Here is a 20,586-nt window from a genome sequence, read left to right as displayed (position 1 = left end):
TTGGAGGGGATCCTGAGGGACAAGAGGGACAAAAGCAAGGACTGGTTAGGGATAGTCAACATGGTTTTATGCATGGGAAATCATGCCTCACAAATTTGATTGAGTTTTTTGAAGAAGTATCAAGGAGGATTGATGAAGGTAGAGCAGTAGATGTGATCTATATGGACTTCAGTAAGACGTTCAACAAGGTTCCTCATGGGAGACTGAAGAGCAAGGTTAGATCTCATGGAGAACTTGCCATTTGGATACAGAATTGGCTCAAAGGTAGAAGACAGAGGGTGGTGGTGGAGGGTTGTCTTTCAGACTGGAGGTCTGTGACCAGCAGAATGCCACAAGTATTGGTGCTGGGTCCACTACTTTTCAACATTTATATAAATAATTTGGATGTGAGCATAAGAGGTATAGTTAGTAAGTTTGCTGATGACATCAAAATTGGAGATGTGGTTGACATCGAAGAAGGTTACCTCAGATTACAACAGGATCTTGATCAGATGGGCCAATGGACTGAGAGGTGGCAGATGAAGTTTAATTCCGATAAATGTGAGGTGCTGCATTTTGAGAAAGCAAGTCTTAGTCGGACTTATACACTTAATGGTAAGGTCCTGGAGAGTGTTGCTGAACAAAGAGACCTTGGAGTGCAGGCTCAAAGCTCCTTGAAAGTGGAGTCACAGGTAGGTAGGATAGTGAAGAAGGCGTTTGGCATGCTTTCCTTTATTGGTCAGAGTATTGAGTATAGGAGTTGGGAGGTTATATTGCGGCTGTACAGGACATTGGTTAGACCACTGTTGGAATATTGCGTGCAATTCTGCTCTCCATCCTATTGGAAAGATGTTGTGAAACTTGAAAGGATTCAGAAAAGATTTACAAGGATGTTGCCAGGGTTGGAGGTTATGCGCTTTGGGGAGAGGTTGAACAGGCTGGGGCTGTTTTCCCTGGAGCGTCGGTGGCGGAGGGGTGACATTATAGAGGTTTATAAAATCATGAGGGACGTGGATAGGGTAAATAGGCAAAGTTCTTTTCCCTGGGGTGGGGGTGTCCAGAACTAGAGGACATAGGTTTAGGGTGAGAGGGAAAGATATAAAAGAGACCTAAGGGGCAACATTTTCACTTAGAGAGCGGTACGTGTATGGAATGAGCTGCCAGAGGAAGTGGAGGAGGCTGGTACAATTGCAACACTTAAAAAGGCATCTGGATGGGTCTATGAATAGGAGGGTTTGGAAGGATATGAGACGGGTGCTGGCAGGTGGGACCAGTTTGGGTTGGGGCATCTGGTTGGCATGGACGAGTTGGACTGACGGGTCTGCTTCCTTGCTGTACATCTCTGTGACTCTGAAATTGAGCAATCAAATGTCTTTGACATATCAGTTGAAGAATCTGTCAATGTGTTTTCCGTTATGATCTATAAAAAGCCTTCATTCACTTGTCAATATACGTTTGGGTTTCTGACAGTTCCAGACACCGCAAGTTAACTCTCTTTAGCAAAATTATGAATAGGATTCTGCTCATTGTGTCAGCTTGATGCTGCAATACAACCTACTGAAATTATGCTGCATGCTGATGGCTAGCCTGCTGTATGCTAATGAAAACTAATGAAAGTACCTTTGTCTATAATTTTTGACGATGAATGGTGCACAATAGAGGAAGTTATCTCAAAAATTTGAACAATTGGTAGAGTCATTGTCCCATGCTTTCACAAGTGGCTTTTTCGCTAATATTCTGTTATCAATCCAAAATGACATTTGGCCGATTGTACAAATGAGTGATGTGATATGAATTTCAGTGCTGGTGGGATGTATGGAGGTTTCATATCCCAATAACTGGTGCAGCATATCGAACAATATTCATAGTGGGTAGCAGGCTGATTGTACTCAAGCAGTATGTACTTGCATACCTCAGAAAAATATGTTTATGACAAGTTGTGATTGTGAAATTGAAAACTGAAACAGGACAATCACTTAAAATAATAGCTTAAATAATCTCATATGTGATTGTATTTGGAGGAAGTAATTCAGAGAAGGAAAAATAGCTGAGTTAATTCAGCTTATTAAGGTTGCACGAGGTCAGATGTATTAACAGAACAAATAAGGCAAAACAAGGAGAAAGGATTAAAGTAAATGTTCATGCCCCACAGTTATAAAAGAATCATACAGGACAGTGAAATGATAACATTCCGTATAAACAATGGTAGGGTCAGAGAAAATGGTTTCTTTCCCATGAATACTGTAGTGAATGGAATGAGGACCAGGTGGATCTCATTGAATATGAGATTCCTGATTAGGGTTGTTAACCTGGGCTAATCAGGGATCCCTGGCTGATAGATATAAACAGGAGGTCTCAGTCTAAGGACTATCTCTGAGCTAGTCAGAGTCTATATTCTGTGCATCTGTAAATAAAAGATGGATTGGTGATGGGATACCTGCCTCCATGGAGTTATTTCAGAGGTGACAAGAGAAAACAATATGCTGCTGGAGAAAATGTGCTTGCAACAATTGACTTCGAGGTGGGGTAAACATTTCTGGCATCACGCTTTTATTTGGGAAGCTTGACTTGTTTGATACTGCCATTAGAGACTGGGCCCATTATTTCTTCCGGGCTAATGATGTTGGGACAGATAAAATGTGACGAATAATTCTTCTAACTGCTATGGATCTGTGGCTCTTTTGGTTATTAGGAACCTAAATTTCGCTGAGGCATGAGATACTAAAAACTTTCAAGAGTTGGTGGATTTGGCTAAGGAATATCTTATGACCCTGAAGGTCTTCTAATTCTGAGATGCTAGTGGTCTTATTTAGCAGTTCAAGAAGTAGGGGAATCAGTATTGAGATTTTTGACGAGGTTAAGAAAACTGGCAGAGGCATGTGATTTTGTGTAAATGCTGAATTTAGGACATGGGATTAACAATGTAACTGTGCCAAAATGCCTACTGGCAGAAGCCCAACTGGACCTCAAACAGGCACTATGACTTGCTTTATCATTAGAAAAATTCGGCAAGTGGAACATGTGAACTACAGGGTATCCCAATGGAAATGGACACCCTCACCTATCTGACTGAGCTTTGAGAATACCACTTGAATGTGGGTAACCGCACAGCCTCACACAGGACATCTCTGAAGTAGAGGGACTCTAGGTCAACTCCAAGCAAAACTTCAAAACAAAGCAAAATGGTTGAAAATTTCTTCAGGATCCAGGCTGGCAACTCATTGTAGTTGCTGCTAGTATATGGACTTGAGGCAGCAAGGAGGCCTACAAGGCCTGACTTGAGTAAGAGAACTCATAGGCTAGTATCCAGGATGTGGCTTGCAACAGTTAAATTAGTAACATTCAAATCAGAACCAATCGAAATAAATGTCTGGTTAAATAGTCTCCTGGTTCTAATGGAGGTCGATAATGGCACAGATGTATCAGTGATTGCAGAACCAGACTTTAATAAGATCTGCTCTGGACTTCACCCCTTACATTTGTGCAAGACCATGGCTAGACTGAGAACCAATACTGGCTCCAGATTAAGGGTACGACCTTGGTTCCGGTATCCTATGAAGAGATTTTAGTGCAGTTATCACTGATTGTATTAAAAGGCTTGGGCCTAAGCTTGGTGGTGTGGAATTTGATGAGGAAGGTTCACCTTGATTGGCTCAACATTTTTCAATTAGAAAACGGCTGTCTGAGTGAAGTCCTAAGTAAATACCTATAAGTTTTTCAGGAAGGCCTAGGGACTATCAAAGGAGCTAAGGCCATCTTATGTGTTGACCAGAAAGCAATTCCCAATTCTGCAAGGTCCACCTTGCCATTTGCCTTACATGCTTAAGTAGAAGCAGAAATCAGAAAGCTGGAAAGGGAAGGAATCATCAATCTGGCAAAGTCAGCAGAATGGGCACTATCGGTTTTGCCAATAATGAAGCCTAATGGATCAACGTACCTTTGCAGGGTTTTGCAGCTGGATAAATATCTTATAAATAAATTATTTGTATGCAAAACTGGCAGGGGATCTGTCCTTCACAAAGCTGGACATGAATCATGGGTACCTGTAATTGTGACTAGATGAGGAGTCTCAGAAGTATGCCACAATTAATTCACATGATGGTTTATACCAATATTCAAAAGTGAAATTTGGAGTATCATCAGTCTGCACCATTTTTCAGCAGATGATGGAGAACATTTTACAAAACTCTACTCCAGGTTGCCATTTATCTGGATGACACACTAACAAACAGGAAGACCAATGAAGAACACTTGAAGATCTTGGAATAGTGCTTAAATGTTTCTCCTGGGTGTCTGATGTCTTATGAGGGAAAAATGTGTGTTCCAGGCACCTCAAGTGACCTGCTAGGGCTATAGAGTTGAAAAGACTGGGTTATACCCATTGGAGGATTAAGTGAGGGTGCTCAAGGGGGCCCTCACTCGTACATCTGTACCAGAGCTTAAATCTTTCCCTGGGTTGGTGAATTATTGCAGATAATTCATATGTCACCTGGCCTGCATCTTGACACCCTTAGACTTATGCTTGAAAAGGATCAGCATTGGAAATTGTCATATAGCCAAGATGAAGTGGTGAAGGCTGGTACAATTATAACATTTAAAAGGCATCTGGATGGGTACATATTTAGCGAGGGCTTAAAGGGATATGGGCCAAGTGCTAGCAAATGGGACTAGGTTAATTTAGGATTTCTGATTGGCATGGCTGAGTTGGGCCAAAAGTTCTCTTTCCATGGACATCTCTATGACTCTAAGTAGTCTTGAGGGAAGTGAAGAAGCAGCTATCGTCATCTAAGATGTTGGTCCACGATGATCCCAAGCAACATGTCGTACTGACATGCGATGGCACCCCATATGGTATTGAGGTAGTGAAGGCTCACCAGTGGCCCAACAGAGAGGAATGCCTGACTATGGCTGTCGCTGAATGCAAATATGACCAGATAGAGAAGGACAGTTTGGTGGTCATCTTTGGTGTCAGAAAGTTCCATGAATACCTCTATAGATGTAAATTAGTAATAGTAACTGATCAGAAACCTCTGCTAGGTCTGTTTAATGAAGACAAGGCCGTGCTGCCTATAGTTTCTGGTTGAATTCAGCGTTGGACTCTTATTCTGAGTGTGTAAAAATTACAAGTTGGAACACTGTCTGGGTGGTCAAATGGCAACTGAGTATGCCTTAAGCCACTTCCCACTGGTAGATATACCACTGGTGGTGCCACTCACTGGAAGTGTCCATTCTGGTTTTAAACTTCCTGCATACCCTTCCAGTCACTACTGACAATATCTGACTGTGGACACAAAAAGATCCCATTCTGGCAAAACAAAAGTTGGTGGTGATGCAAGAAGCAAAAGGGTCATCACAATCCGAATTGAAAATAAAGGCAACTACAGAGGAATAAGGGAGGAGCTGGGTAGAATTGACTGGGAGAGGAGCCTAATGGGAAAGACAGTGGAACAGCAATGACAGGAGTTTCTTGGAGTAATTCAGAGATTCATCCCAAGGAGAAAGAAGATGGTACAGGGAGGATGAGGCAACAATGGCTGATAAGGGAAGTCCTCGATAGCATTAAGGACAGGACAGGGGGGAACCAGAGGATTGGGAAGCTTACAAAGAGTAACATAGGGTTACACCCCAGAGTTAGAAGGAAGATAGCTGAAGAGATAGTGGAGGTGTTAATGGTGATCTTTCAGGAATTGCTAGAATGAGGGAAGGCCCTAGAAAGCTAGAAAATTGCTAATGTGACATCCCTGTTTAAAAAGGGAGCATGGCAGAAAACCGCAAATTACACACCGATTAGCCTAATTTCAGTCGTGGGTAAGATTTCTGAATACTTGGAAGTGTATGGTAAAACAGTGCAAAGTCAGCATGGTTTCATCATGGGGAGGTCATGCCTGATTAATCTGCTAGCATTCTTCGAGGAAGTAACAAGCAGGTTAGACCAAGGAGAACCAACAGATGTCATCTATCTGGACTTCAAGAAAGCCTTTGACAAGTTGCAACACACGCTAATGAGTAAGATAAGGGTCCATAGTGATAGAGGCAAGGTGATAACACAGATAGAAGCTTGGCTGTCTGGCAGAAAACAAAGTAGGGATAAAAAGTTCCTTCTCCGGATGGTAGCCGGTGATAAGTGGTGTTCCGCAAGGCTCAGTGTTGGAACTGCAAATTTTACTTTATACATTTTCAATCTAGATGAAAGAACTGAGAACATTCTGGCTAAACTTGCAGATGATATAAAGACAGGTAGAGGGACAGGTATCATTGAGGAGGTAGGGAAGCTGCAGGAGGATTTGCACAGGTTAGGAGAGTGGGGAAAGAAATGGCAGATGGAGTACAACGTGGGAACGTGTGAAGTCATGCATTTTGGCAGGAAGAATAGATGCATGGAATATTTTCTAAATGGGGAGAAAATTCAGAAATCTGAAGTGCAAAGACACTTGGGAGTTCTCGTCCAGAATTCTCTCAAGGTAGACTTGCAGGTTGAGTCAATAAGTAGGAAGGCAAATGCAATGATGGCATTAATTTTGAAAGGACTTGAATATAAAAGCAGGGATATACTTCTGAGGCTCTATCAGGCTCTGGTCAGACCATATTTGGAGTACTGTGTCCAGTTTTAGGCCCCACTGGGGACTGTGTTTAGAGGAGGTTTATGAGAATTGTTCCAGGAATGAATGGCTTAACATGTGAGGAACGTTTGAGGATTTTGGGTCTATACTCAATGGAGTTTAGAAGGATGAGGGGGGGATCCAATTTAAACATACAGAATACTGAATGGCCTGGATAAAGTAGATGTTGGGAACATGTTTCCATTGGTAGAAGAGACTCGGACCTGAGGGCATAGCCTTAGAATAGAGGGAAGACCTTTTAGAACAAAGATATGGAGAAACTTCTGCCAGAGAGTGGTGAATCTATGGAATTCATTGCCACAGAAGGCTGTGGAGGCCAGGTCACTGAGCATACTCAAGACTGAGATGGATATGTTCTCAAGTATCAAGGGGATCAAGGGTTACAGGAAGAATACTGGCTGAACTCCACCAAGGTCACCTGGGAGTTTCCAAAATGAAGAGGTTGGTGAGATATTATTCCTGTTGGCTAGGATTAGATGCCAACATAGCAAAACAAACTCTGCCAGCAACTCCCTCATATTTACAGGAATGGCCGGGCAAACGTTGGACTTGGTAACACGTTGTCTTGGTGAGTTATTTCCTGAGCTCCGTGTTCTTGGTCATTGTGGATGACCATTCAAAATGGTTGGATATGCATAGAGTTCATTCGGCAAAGTCAGGAATGATGATCGAAAAGCTGCAAGCATCATTTCCAACATACGGGCTCCTGGAAATACTGGTCACAGATCAACAGGAAGTCATTCACCAGCAGGGAATTTGAGTATTCTCTAATGTTGAATGGCACTCGGCATGTTTGGACAGTTCTATACTATCCATTTTCCAATCGTCTGGCAGAAAGAGCGATCCAAACATTGAAGACAGACTTAAAGAAAAGCCTACAGCTCCACTCGATATCAAATTGTCCTTCCTCCTGTTTGATTAGAGGACCACTTCTCATGCATCTACAAGGATACCTCTAGCAGACTGCACTCCAATTAAACCTGATATTCCCAGATTTGGAGGAGGATGAAACAGCATCAGGAATGCCACTGTCAGCTACATGCCTCCTCTAAAGGAGAGAGACAGTTTACTTCAGGGGATGAAGTTTAGTTTTGAAACCATGGAACTAGCCTTGCATGGGTATGTGGTGAGTTTTAAGCAAAGTCAGATCCATGACATACAAGGTTTGGGTAGGTGAGGCAGTCCTGAACAAATATATGTATCACATGAAAGCTGCTACCTCGCAAATGGGACAGGAACCTATCATACCTGGCTCCTCAGAACAGCCAGAAAGGCTGTCAGAAACCATGAGTTATCCCTGTCTGTTTCACATTGAAGAAACCTCAGCCAATGTTGCAGCCTTGATACAGTGACTGCCTAAAGAATAGGAGGAAACAATCCTGAGACTCTCTGGGCACAGGGGATGGGCTATAGTTCAGTAAACGCTACTTGTGTCTGAGTCAGAGGGACCTGACCTGAGACAAAAATATCTCTGAGAAAGTTACAAGAAAAAGAACAAGCCTACATCCCTGGACTTAAGTGGGGAGGGGTGCAATGATTAGACTGAGAGCCATGTGGATCTCATCACGTTATGAGATCCCTGATTGGGATGGTCAAACTGGGCCTGTCAGGGAGTCATGGCTGACAGATAAACAGGAGGCTTTGAGATTCTCCTCATTCTAGAGACCAGCTTTGAACAAGCTAGTCAGAGTCTATGTACTGTGCACATGGCAGTAAAATGTGACTTGGCAATGGGATAGCTGCTTCCTTGGAGTTATTTCAGATACACTGAGACATTGCCATATGTGGAGACTTCCATTATTTTATCTTTACTCTTATCATTTTGGCTTGGAGCTGTAGACTGTGAGCGGAGACCTGAAGTTGACCTTTGTACTGTGAGCAGCCGCTTCTTTTAAAAAAGAGAGGACAAGCAAATTAATATTTGCTTATGTGGCCAAGTCTGGAAGTTATTTGCAGATGGATTCTTGTTCAAAGATCTCTAAAGATATTTCATCCCCAGAGATGTATTATGCTCAAACAGATAGCAGATGTTTAGATATTAACTAGGGCATCTCAGAAGAACCAGTGTCAACTAGTCTATGAAAGAGAAACCAAAGTTTGAACTGGTTTGACCTGCATGTTTTTGTCAGAAGGATTGTGGCTGCTAAAGCAACAGGAAGGAGACTGATTGCTCTCTGGTTATTCTCCTATTATCACCTCATGGTAAGTTTTTTTTTAGTTATAAAAATCTTAGTACTTAAGAATTAAGTGAATATTCCTTGGAACCCACTGGAAGCTGTTTTGATTGACTGGTGTCCTCAGAAACTAAACAAAATACAATTTTATGTGCTTGTGATATTACAGATCATGGGGACTTAAGTGAACTGATCAATTATATCTCTTTGTTTTTTGATTCATCCATTAACTGTGTCTAGTGGGGGCTAGAATCAAAGAAGATTAGGTAGAAAATATTGACATGAAGTAGTTTATATTGTTGTTTAACTTTACTCTGCTAAAGCAACTGTATTATTAATAAATTGTCTTTTTGTTTAGCTATAAACTTGGTGATTGGTATAAGTTATTGACAAAGTCTGGTTAGGAACCATTGGGATAATTTTGAGAGTAATCAAATACATTAATTTTACTGTGTTTTGAATACAGGAAAAGGTAGATCGAATTGATTTGGCTGTCTGTCTCTGTGTCTTAACACATTACATTGGGGCAGTTATCCGATAGGATATTCCAGTAAGTAAAGAATAGGTGTCCTTAAAGAATAAAGACATAGCAGTTGGCCATCAGTTTACCTCCTCTCCTTCCTATAGGACGATATTAATGTCCTATTCAAGCATCAGAGATGGAATTTGACCATGATTGGGTGAATAGAATCAACTGTATTATATGTATTTGGCACATTCAAATAATGTAACATCCATTTAAAAAGTGTATGAAAATCAAAGTATGCAACAGCTCATGAAAATCCACTTTTCCCTGTGGAACAGTTATATCAATTGCATATGTATGAGTAAACACTGGTGAAACTTCCAAGTGTTTCTACTTAGCTTTGTGCGTCTAGGTAAATGAAGAAATTGCCTCTTACAGAAATAATTTATTAAATAGTCAAGAATGTGTGCAAAGAATTACACTGGAAATCCATTTAAAATCATTTGGTGGGCTTTCAGCATGATGCATTTACGAGTTCTAGAATGTACAATTTACACTAATGACTTTGGTGAAGGAAATGAAGGCATGGTAGATAAATTCCCTGACAACACAAAGGTGGGTCGAAAAACGTTATGAAGAAGACATAAAGGCTTTGCAGATAGGTACAGAAGGATGAAGGAATTGGCAAAATCTGACAGACTACAATGTGAGAAAATGTGAAGCCAGTCACTTTGCAGGAAAAATGAAAAAAGAAAGAAAAGCTTAATAGAGAATGACTGTGGAATTCTGCAGTGCTCCAGTGGATGAATCACAAAATGTTAGTATGAAGATACACTAATCAAGAAAGCTTGCCATCCTTTATTACAAGAGGAGTTGAACATAAAAGTCAGGATGATATGCTTCAGTTAAACTGGGCATTGGTGAGACGAAAACTCAAATACTGTGGGCAGTTTTGGTCTCTTTTTTTTCAATGAAGGATTTAAAAGCGTTGGAGGTTGAGGAGATTTACAGCTTAATACCTGGAATGAGCAAGATGTGTTATGAGGAGAGGGTGACTGGATGGAAATATGAGTCTTGAAAAATTGGATGTGGAAGGGATATTTTCTTTTGTGGTTGAGCCCAGAGCTAAAAGCGATTACCCTTTCAGGATAGAGATGAGGAGAATTTTTTTAATGTGACTTTAGAGCATTCTGTCTCAGGTGTAGAATCTTGGTCATTGACTATTTTTGAGGCAGAAGTAGATTCATTCCCTTGTCTAACAAGAATCTAACGTTATTGGGAATGTGGAATTTGAAACATAAGCAGCACAGTCATGATTGTATTGATTGGCAGAACATGTAAGAGGGTCTGAATGACTAGCTTTAGCTCCTCTTTTGTATGCACAAACATCACCCTGCAACCCTACAAGAAACATGCCAAAACATTTTTACTTTAAAATGCTGAACTTTTATGAAGTTGCTCAGCAGAGGAATAAACCTTTGAACCATACCTTTTGAAGTGAGAAGATCCTGACAGTATATTCTGCTTGAACCTCTGTTTTAATGAGTGTAACACATAGGTCTCCATAATTCTCTGTGTCATCAGGCCAGTATTTGCAGCAGTTGACCTATGATATAGACAAAATACCAAATTTAACCTTTATAAAGCTCAAACTTGTTTGCAATTCAGTGCTGTTAAATATGATTCATTTTTACTGAATTTACACTCTACTGATGAAGAGAAATTTACATACATGGGATGAAATTTACATATATAGAAGTACTATTAAATCAGGGAATATAATACTGTTTTTGACTGCAGACCATCAGACGACATCTTCTGATTGGTTATCCTCTTTTTAAAAAAAACACTGCTAAAGCTTTGCAGGTCCAGGTTTTCAAACTTAAGAAGATCTATTTGGATTTTAGTCATAAAGGCCAGTCTTTTGAAGTCCTTGGAGACTAATATCCAATCCAGGGATAACAGATATGCACAATGCCTGTTCTAGGCAAAAAATGAGGACTGCAGATGCTGGAGATTAGAGGCGAGACTGTGGTGCTGGAAAAGCACAGCAGGTCAGGCAGCATCCAAGGAGCAGGAGAGTCGACGTTTGGGCAAAAGCCCTTCATCAGGTCTGTTCCAGACTAGAACTCCTATTCCTGATGAAGGGCTTTTGCCCAAAACGTCGATTTTTCCTGCTCCTCAGATGCTGCCTGAACTGCTGTACTTTTCCAGCACCAGTTTAATCCAGAATCTGGTTTCCAGCATCTGCAGTCATTGTTTTTACCTAGAACTCTAAGACAATGCTCAAAGAAACTGCTGAAGACTGGTAGATCCTTCAGCAGGCATGGTAAGGGGTAGTGGATTAGTGGTGCTGGAAGAGCACAGCAGTTCAGGCAGCATCCAACGAGCAGCGAAATCGATGTTTCTGGCAAAAGCCCTTCATCAGGAATAAAGGCAGTGAGCCTGAAGCATGGAGAGATAAGCTAGAGGAGGGTGGGGGTGGGGAGAAAGTAGCATAGAGTACAATGGGTGAGTGGGGGAGGGGATGAAGGTGATAGGTCAGGGAGGAGAGGGTGGAGTGGATAGGTGGAAAAGAAGATAGGCAGGTCGGACAAGTCAAGGAGACAGTAACTGAGCTGGAAGTTTGAAACTAGGATGAGGTGGGGGAAGGGGAAATGAGGAAGCTGTTGAAGTCCACATTGATGCCCTGGGGTTGAAGTGTTCCGAGGCGGAAGATGAGGCGTTCTTCCTCCAGGCGTCTGGTGGTGAGGGAGCGGCGGTGAAGCAGGCCCAGGATCTCCATGTCCTCGGCAGAGTGGGAGGGGGAGTTGAAATGTTGGGCCACGGGGCGGTTTGGTTGATTGGTGCGGGTGTCTCGGAGATGTTCCCTAAAGCGCTCTGCTAGGAGGCGCCCAGTCTCCCCAATGTAGAGGAGACCACATCATCTGCAGTCATTGTTTTTACCATGGTAAGGGGTAGGGCAAACACTGCCGAGAATAGAAGAAATCTTGAAATATTGTTGGAAGCCACTGCAAAGAGGATCAAGGGAGATGCTGGAGAATATTGAGAAAGGAAAGGATTCTGAAAACAACATTTGAAAACCAAACTGCAGTGCCTTAATGAAGGAAAGTTTTGAGAATCTTATTTGTTTGGGAGACAGCAGAGAAGCTGAAAAATGTGTTGCTGGAAAAGCGCAGCAACACATTTTTCAGCTCAGATCTCCAGCATCTGCAGTCCTCACTTTCTCCTAGACAGCACAGGAGGTCTTTTTTCCCAGAGTGCCACACCCCAGCCCATTTAGTGTTACATTCAATATAATTTGTTTTATCGAGTTTTGACTTCATCTCCAAATAGATGAAGTTTCCTGTTGCTAATGTGCACTGCACAAATTTCCCCTCCTGTTAAAATAGTCTCAGTAGATGCCCTTGAGTTGAATCCAGGTGTGACTCCCACATTGACTGTAATCTAGTGTCACCTTCTGGGAAGGGCATGAACGCAAAGTTGGGTAATGACAATGGTAGCCTTGATTGCAATGCTACCCAAGGTTAACCAGTCATCTGATACTTACTTAAAAATCTGTCACAAACAACCAGAAGGTAGTAACCAGTCCCTAGATCAGAAGCATATCTTAGTTTTACAATTTTTAAGGATGTTAAAGGAGAATATTGAGAGATGCTTAAAAGCACCTCACAAAAAAAGAGACTTCTTCAGTGAAAGTTAAATTTTTGTAATATTTTGCTTGTCTGGAAAATCATGGTTTCTGATTGGCTAATCTCCTGATCCACGTTCTGGACTATAATGTGGCCCTAATGTTTCAGAACATATGTCAAATTGATCATTTGGAATTGGTGTGAATTGAAGTTATTTATGAAACCACTTGTTGTGCCACATGTGATTTTTGAGAATTATTTCATGGAAAAATGTGACTTGGCTACTGAGAGACATTGGCCTATGCTTTAACAATAAGAAATGTACGTTTGCTCAGGTCTGACTTCAATCTGCCCACTCCATGAACTCTAAGTCCTGTTTAAAGTTTGGGTGCATTTGGACACAATGCAGATTCACCAAGAAGAAAAGTAAATTGCTAATTAATTGACATTTTGCATCAAAGTACCTCCCAACCTCCACCTCCATCTGTGTACTGTCCAATATGGCCTCCTATCTAGAGCTGATGCTAGACAGAATGTCACCAACAGTCATGACTAATTTTCAAAGCACTAATGTAAAATAGACACACACACACACACACACACAATAAGACATAGGAGCAGAAATTAGGCCATTCAACCCATTGAGTATGCTCCACCATTCAATCATGGCTGATGAGTTTCTCAACCCCATTTTCCTGCTTTCTCCCCATAACCCTTGATCGTCTTTACAATCAAGAACCCATCTATCTCCGTCTTAAATATACTTAATGACACGGCTTCCACAGCCTTCTGTGGCAGTGAATTCCATAGATTCACTACTCTCTGGCTGAAGAAGTTTCTCCTTATCCAGAGTTAAGGTCTTCCCTTTAACTCTAAGGCTAAGCCCTGGGGTCCTATTCTCTCCTACCAATGGAAACATCTTCACAACATCCACTATGTCCAGGCCATTCAGTACTCTGTAAGTTTCAATTAGATGTCCGCTCATCCTTTTAAACTCCAAGTATAGACCCAAAGTCCTCCAACATTCCTCATATGTTATGCTGTTCATTCCTGGGACCATTCCTGTGAATCTTCTCTGAACACGCTCCAGGGCCAGCACATCCTTCCTGAGATATGGAGCCGAAAACTGCACACAATACTCCAAATGTAGCCTGACCAGAGCCTTATAGAATCTTAGAAGTACTTCCCTGTTTTTATACTCAAGTCCACTCAAAATAGATGTCTTCATTGAATTTGTCTTCCTAACTACTGACTCAACCTGTAAGTTTACATTGTGATAGTCCTGGATTAGAGCTCCCAATTCCCTTTGTATGTCAGATCTATGAATTTTCTCCCCATTTAGAAAATATTCCATGTCTGTACTCTTTCTACCAAGGTATATGACCTTACACTTTCCCACATTGTACTCCACCTGTCACTGCTTTTCCCACTCTCCTGACCTGTCCAAATCCTTCTGCAGCCTCCCTGACTCCTCAATGCTCCCTGTCCCTCTACATATCTTCGCATCATCTGCACACACATGCGCGCGCGCACACACACTAGCAAATTGTTGGAGTGATAGAAAACTGTAAAATTCTGCAGTCACCAGCTGGGCCAGTATTTATTTCCCATCCTCAAAAAATGTTATAAGTCAATTACATTGCTGAGGATCTGGTGTCATATGTAGACCAGACCAGTTAAGGATGGCAGTTACCTTCACTAAACTGCATTCATGAAGCATTTTTTCAACAATGGTTTCATTTGTCACTATTACACTCTTAATTCCATATTTTTAAATAATTTAATTCAAATTTCATCACCTGCATGGTGAGATTCAAACCCAAGTCCTAGAATGTTACCTGGGTGTCTGAAATGATTATCTGTGAAAATAGACCTTCTTATAGGAGGGCCTTCATCTTAAAGGAATGGCTGGTAATGTTTGTAAATTTTATACACAAAGTAGGTGAAAGAAATGTGAATGGGGCAGATGATCCTGTGGAGGACTAAAACATAGTACATAAGAACTAGGAGCAGAAATAGGCTGCTCGGCCCTTTGAGTCTGCTCCGCCATTCAATAAGATCATGGCTGACCTTTTCATGGACTAAGATCCACTTACCCGCGCTCTCACAGTATCCCTTAATTCCTTTATTGTTTAAAAAAAAAACTACCTTAGCTTTAAAAATGTTTACTGAAAGTGTCAACTATTTCCCTGTGCAAGGAATTCCATAGATTTACAACCCTCTCAAGAAGTGAAGAAATTCCTTCTCAATTGACTCGCTCCCTCTAACCTTGAGACAATGCCTCTTGTCCTAGTTTCACCACTTCTATCTTATCTATTTCCTTTATAATTTTATATGTTTCTATAAGATTCGCCCCTCATTCTTCTGAATTCCAATGAATAGAATCCTAGTCTACTCAATTTCTCCTCATGAGCCAACCCCTCAACTCTGGAATCAACCTAGTGAACCTCCTCTGCACTCCCTCCAGTGCCAGTGTATCCTTTCTCAAGTAAGGAGGCCAAAACCGCACACAGTACACCAGGTGTGGCTGCACCAGGACCTTGTACAGCTGCAACGTAACCTCTCTGCTTTTAAACTCAATCCCTTCAGCAATGAAGGACAAAATTCCATTTGCCTTTCTAATTACTTGGTATACCTGCAGACCAACCTTCTATGATTAATGCACAAGGACACCCAGGTCCCCCTGCACAGCAGCATGCTGCAACTGTTTACCATTCAAAGTAATAGTTCTTTTTACTGTTACTCCTATGAAAAATGGATGACTTCACATTTACTAACATTGTATTCCATCTGCCAGATCTTTGCCCACTCACTCAAAGTATCTATGTTCCTCTGCAAACTTTCACAGTCCTCTGCACACTTTGTTCTGCCACTCATCTTAGTGTCATCTGCAAACTTTGACACCATTCACATGGCCCCAAACTCCAAATCATCTATATAAATTGAAAATAATTGCGGCCCCAATATCGATCCCTGAGGCATACCACTAGTCACGGATTGCCAGCCAGAATAGAACTTGTTTATCCCCACTCTTTGCTTCCTGTTTGTCAACTAATCCTGTATCCATGCTAATACTTTACCTGGAACACCATGCATCCATATCTTATGCCGTGGCATCTTGTCAAAGGCCTTTTGGAAATCTAGGTACACTACATCCACTTGGTCCCTGTTGTCCACCTTGCTCATTATGTCTTCACAGAATTCCAAAATATTTGTTAAGTATGACCTGCTCTTCATGAACCCGTGCCGCATCTGCCCAACAGGACAATTTCTATCTAGATGCCTTGCTATTCCTTCCTTGATATTAGAGTCAAGCATCTTCCCCACTACAAATGTTAAGCCAACTGGTCTATAACTCCCCATCTTTTATCTATCTCTTTTTAAACAGTGGCATCACATTTGCTGTTTTCCAATTTACTGGGACTGCCCCAGAATATAGTGAATTTTGGAAAATTGCCATCAGTGCACTTGCTATTTCTCCCGCCATCTCTTTTAGTACCCTGGGATGCATTGCATCAGGGCATGGAGACTTATCAATCCTTAGCTCCATTACCTTGCCCAACACTACCTCTTCCGTAATAATGATTGTTTCCATGTTCTCACCTACCTTCATCTCTTTGTCAATTACTGGCATGTTATTAGTGTCCTCTACTGTGAAGACTGATACAAAATACCTGTTTAATGCCTCCATCACTTCATCAATCCCGTAACTAAATGCCGCTTCTCATCCTTCTCATCCCTCTCATATAGAATACAGAACATAGAACATTAGAGTGCAGTACAGGCCCTTTGGTCCTTGATGTTGTGCCAACCTGTGAAACCAATCTGAAGCCCATCTAACCTACGTTATTCCATTTTCATCCTTTTTTTTTATCCAATGACCATTTAGATGCCCTTAAAGTTGGCGAGTCTACTACTGTTGCAGGCAGGGCTTTCCACATCCATACGACTCTCTGAGTAAAGAAACTACCTCTGATATCTGTCCTATATCTATCACCCCTCAATTTAAAGCTATGTTCCCTCAAGCTAGCCATCACTATCCGAGAAAAAAGGCTCTCACTGTCCACTCTACCTAATCCTCTGATCATTGTATATGCCTTTATTAAGTCACCTCTTAACCTTCTTCTCTCTAACAAAAACAGCCCCAACTTACTCAGCCTTTCCTCATAAGACCTTCCATCTATACCAGGCAACATCCTCGTAAACCCTTTCCAAAGCTTCCACATCCTTCCTATAATACGGTGACCAGAACTGTACAGAATACTCCAAAGTGCAGCCGCACCAGAGTTTTGTACAGTTGCAACATGATCTCATGGTTCTGAAACTCAATCCCTCTACCAATAAAAACTAACATACTGCATATCTTCTTAACAACCATATCAACCTGGGTCGCAACTTCCAAGGATCTATGTACATGGACACCAAGATCTCACTGCTCATTTACACTATCAAGAATCTTATCATTAGCCCAGTATTCTGTATTCCTGTTACTCCTTCCAAAGTGAATCACCTCACACTCTTCTGCATTAAACTCCACTTTCCAGCTCTCAGCCCAGCTCTGCAGCTTATTTATGTCCCTCTGTAACCTACAACATCCTGTGGCACTAAATCCAACTCTAGCTATCTTAGAGTTATCCACAAATTTACTAACCCATCCTTTAGAAAAATAACAAACAGCAAAGGACCCAAAATGGATCCTTGCAGTACACCACTAGGAACTGAACTCCACGATGAACCTTTCCCATCCACCACGATGAACCTTTCCCATCCTGTCTTTTTTCAGCTAGCCAATTTCTGATCCAAACTGCTAAATCACCCTCCATCTCATGCCTCTGTATTTTGTGTAATAGCCTACCATGGAGAACCTTTTCAAACGCCTTAATAAAATCCATACACACATCAATCGCTTTATCCACTTGCTTGGTCACTTTCTCAAAAAACTCAATATGGTTTCTGAGGTACGAGTTACCCTTCACAAAACCATGTTGACTATCCCTAATCAACTTATTCCTCTCTAGATGATTATAAATCCTATTACTTTTAACCTTTGCCAATACGTTACGCCAACCAAAGTAAGGCTCACTGGTCTAGAATTACCAGGGTTGTCTCTACTCCCCTTCTTGAACAAGAGAACAACGTTTGCTATCCTCCAGTCTTCTGGCACTATTCCTGTAGACAAGGATGACATAAAGATCATAGCCAAAGGTTCTGCAATCAATTCCCTGGCTTCCCAGAGGATCCTAGGACAAATCACATCAGGCCCAGGGGGCTTATCTATTTTTACACTTTCCAGAATTGCTAAAATCTCCTCCTTGTCAACTTCAATCTTATTTAATATAGTAGCCTTTAGCTCAGTATTCTCCTTGGAAACATTGTCTTTTTCTAGTGTGATTGCTGACAAAAAGTATTTATTTAGTGCTTCTCCTATCTCGTCTGACTCCACACACAACTTCCCACTACTATGCTCGATTGGCCCTAATTTTACTCAAGTCATTCTGTTATTCCTGATATACCTATAAAAAGCCTAAGGGTTTTCCTTGGTCCTATCCACCAACAACTTCTCAGTTCCCCTCCTGGTTATTCGTAGCTCTTTCTTTGAGTCTTTCCTGGCTGAATTGTAACTCTTAAGTGCCCTTACTGAGCCATCTCATCGCATCCTAACATAAGTCGTCTTCTTCCTCTTGACAAGAGATTCAACTTCCTTAGTAAATTATGGCTCCCACGCTCAACAACTTCTTCCTTGCCTGACCAGTACATACTTATCAAAGATTCACAATAGCTGGTCCTTGAATAAGCTCCATATTTCAATTGTGCCCATCCCCTGCAGTTTCCTTGCCCATCCTATGCATCCTCAATCTTGCCTAATCGCATCATAGCTGCCTTTCCCCCAGCTAATACTCTTGCCCTGAAGTATATACCTATTTGTTTCCATCATTAAAGTAAACATAACCAAATTGTGGTCACTATCACCAAAGTGCTCACCAACCTCCAAATCTAATACCAGGCTGGATTCATTACCCAGTACCAAATCTAAGGTGTCCTAGCCCTTTTTGGTCTGTCTACAGGAAATCCTCCTGCACACATTGGACAAAAGCTGACCCATCTAAAGTACTTGAACTTCAGTATTTCCAGTCAATAGTTGAAAAGTTAAAGACCCCATAACAACTACCCTGTTATTTTAACTCCTATCCAGAATCATACAAGGGAGGTGAACAAGAATGAAGCAGGGAAACAGGAAACAACTTCACCTCCTCAAGGAAATGCACCACAATTTTCAGCTATCCTTTGTCCTTTCTATTTTAGGTATGTAATGCAATTCTTATTTCTGTTGAATAAACAAGGCTTTTTCATTTTTGAAATGTGATCATTACTGTCATTGCAATAAAGTCAAGTCTCATCATCCTTGAGAAGATTATGTTGAGCCACTTTCTTGAACTGCTTGCCAAACCATTTAAGGAAGCATTTAAGAACCAACCAAAATCCTGTATGGCTTAAACGACATTTGGTCTGGACAGGTGAAGATGGGAGATTTCCTTCCCTAAAGGGGACTAGTGAGTCAGATTTTTGACAATCTGATAGTTATATGATCACTGTTACTGATATAAGCTTATTATTCCAGGTTTATTTTAACTGACTGAATTTAAATTCCTCAGCTGCCTTGATTGGATTTGCACTTATCACTAACTAATTGGTCTGGACTCTATAAACATAGGAGCAGGAGCAGGTCATCAAGTTCTTCGAGCATGTTCTGCCACTCCGGATCAGAGCTGAACAGTTATCACAAAGCCAATTTTCCACTCAACCCCCCTACTCCTTGAGATCATTAGAATACAGAAATCTGTTTATCTCTATCCTGCATATATTCAATGACTGAACTTCCACAGCCTTCTATGATCAAGAAGTCCAAAGTTTCGTGACTCTCAAAATGGAAAAAAGTCCTGATCTTAGTCCGAAGAATCTTGCCCCTTATTCTAAAACTGTTCCCTGGTTCTAGACCCTAAGCCAGGACAGCCATCCTTTCGGCATCTTCTCTGTTGACCACATTCAAAATAAGATCATCACTTATTCTTTTAAACTGAATATGACGGGCATAGTATCCAACATCCAACCTTTGGATAGCCCTGCCATCCCAGGAATTTAGTCCAGTGAGCCTCTGTTAACCAACATGATGCTAACATATATAGTGCAAGCATTAAACAAATGAACAGAATAAAAATTAATTACACCGGATGCCTTAGAAAAATAGTAGACTATTTAGTTCCTCAAGCCCACTCTGCCATTTAAGTTACTGCTAGTCTGTACCTCATTTTTCCACCTTTTCTTAACATCTTAAAATTACTTGAACAAATGAAAAAATTCAATGCTTGCAATGTTTTTGACTGCATGATTGTAGGAATATAATGCTTGATTCCAGTCTATGACTCTGAACAAATGGAAAGTTGGATAAGCTCCATTATTCTATATTTGCTGTGCCCAATTATTCTATATTTGTTGTGGCTAACTGATCTTGAACATAGGAAATCCACCCTCCAAACTCTTTCTATACTTCAGCTGGCTCTCGATTTGACTTACAACTGTCTCCTGTCTGGCCTCTCAATTTTCTCCCTCCATAAACCTGAGCACATCTTTGGCATGTCACCCAAATTCTAACTGGCATCAAGTTCTGCTCATCCAATGTTCCTGTACCCATTCAGGTATATTACAGTTTCACCAGT

At 41.2% G+C, this 20,586-nt stretch overlaps 1 protein-coding gene across 1 annotated transcript in view; it reads right to left on the bottom strand.

Annotated features, from left to right (window-relative positions):
• Positions 1 to 20,586, bottom strand: part of LOC140453410 (receptor-type tyrosine-protein phosphatase U-like) — a 476,064-nt gene that overhangs the window by 58,343 nt on the left and 397,135 nt on the right. The window contains exon 27 of the mRNA XM_072548057.1: positions 10,729 to 10,845. Coding sequence (XP_072404158.1) covers positions 10,729 to 10,845 — 117 coding nt within the window. The remainder of the gene's footprint in view (positions 1 to 10,728; positions 10,846 to 20,586) is intronic.

This window comes from Chiloscyllium punctatum, chromosome 27 (assembly GCF_047496795.1).
Source record: "Chiloscyllium punctatum isolate Juve2018m chromosome 27, sChiPun1.3, whole genome shotgun sequence".
NCBI classification, from domain to species: Eukaryota; Metazoa; Chordata; class Chondrichthyes; order Orectolobiformes; family Hemiscylliidae; genus Chiloscyllium; species Chiloscyllium punctatum.
Note: the sequence above shows the minus strand (reverse complement) of the source record. Positions and strands in the feature narration are given on the sequence as shown.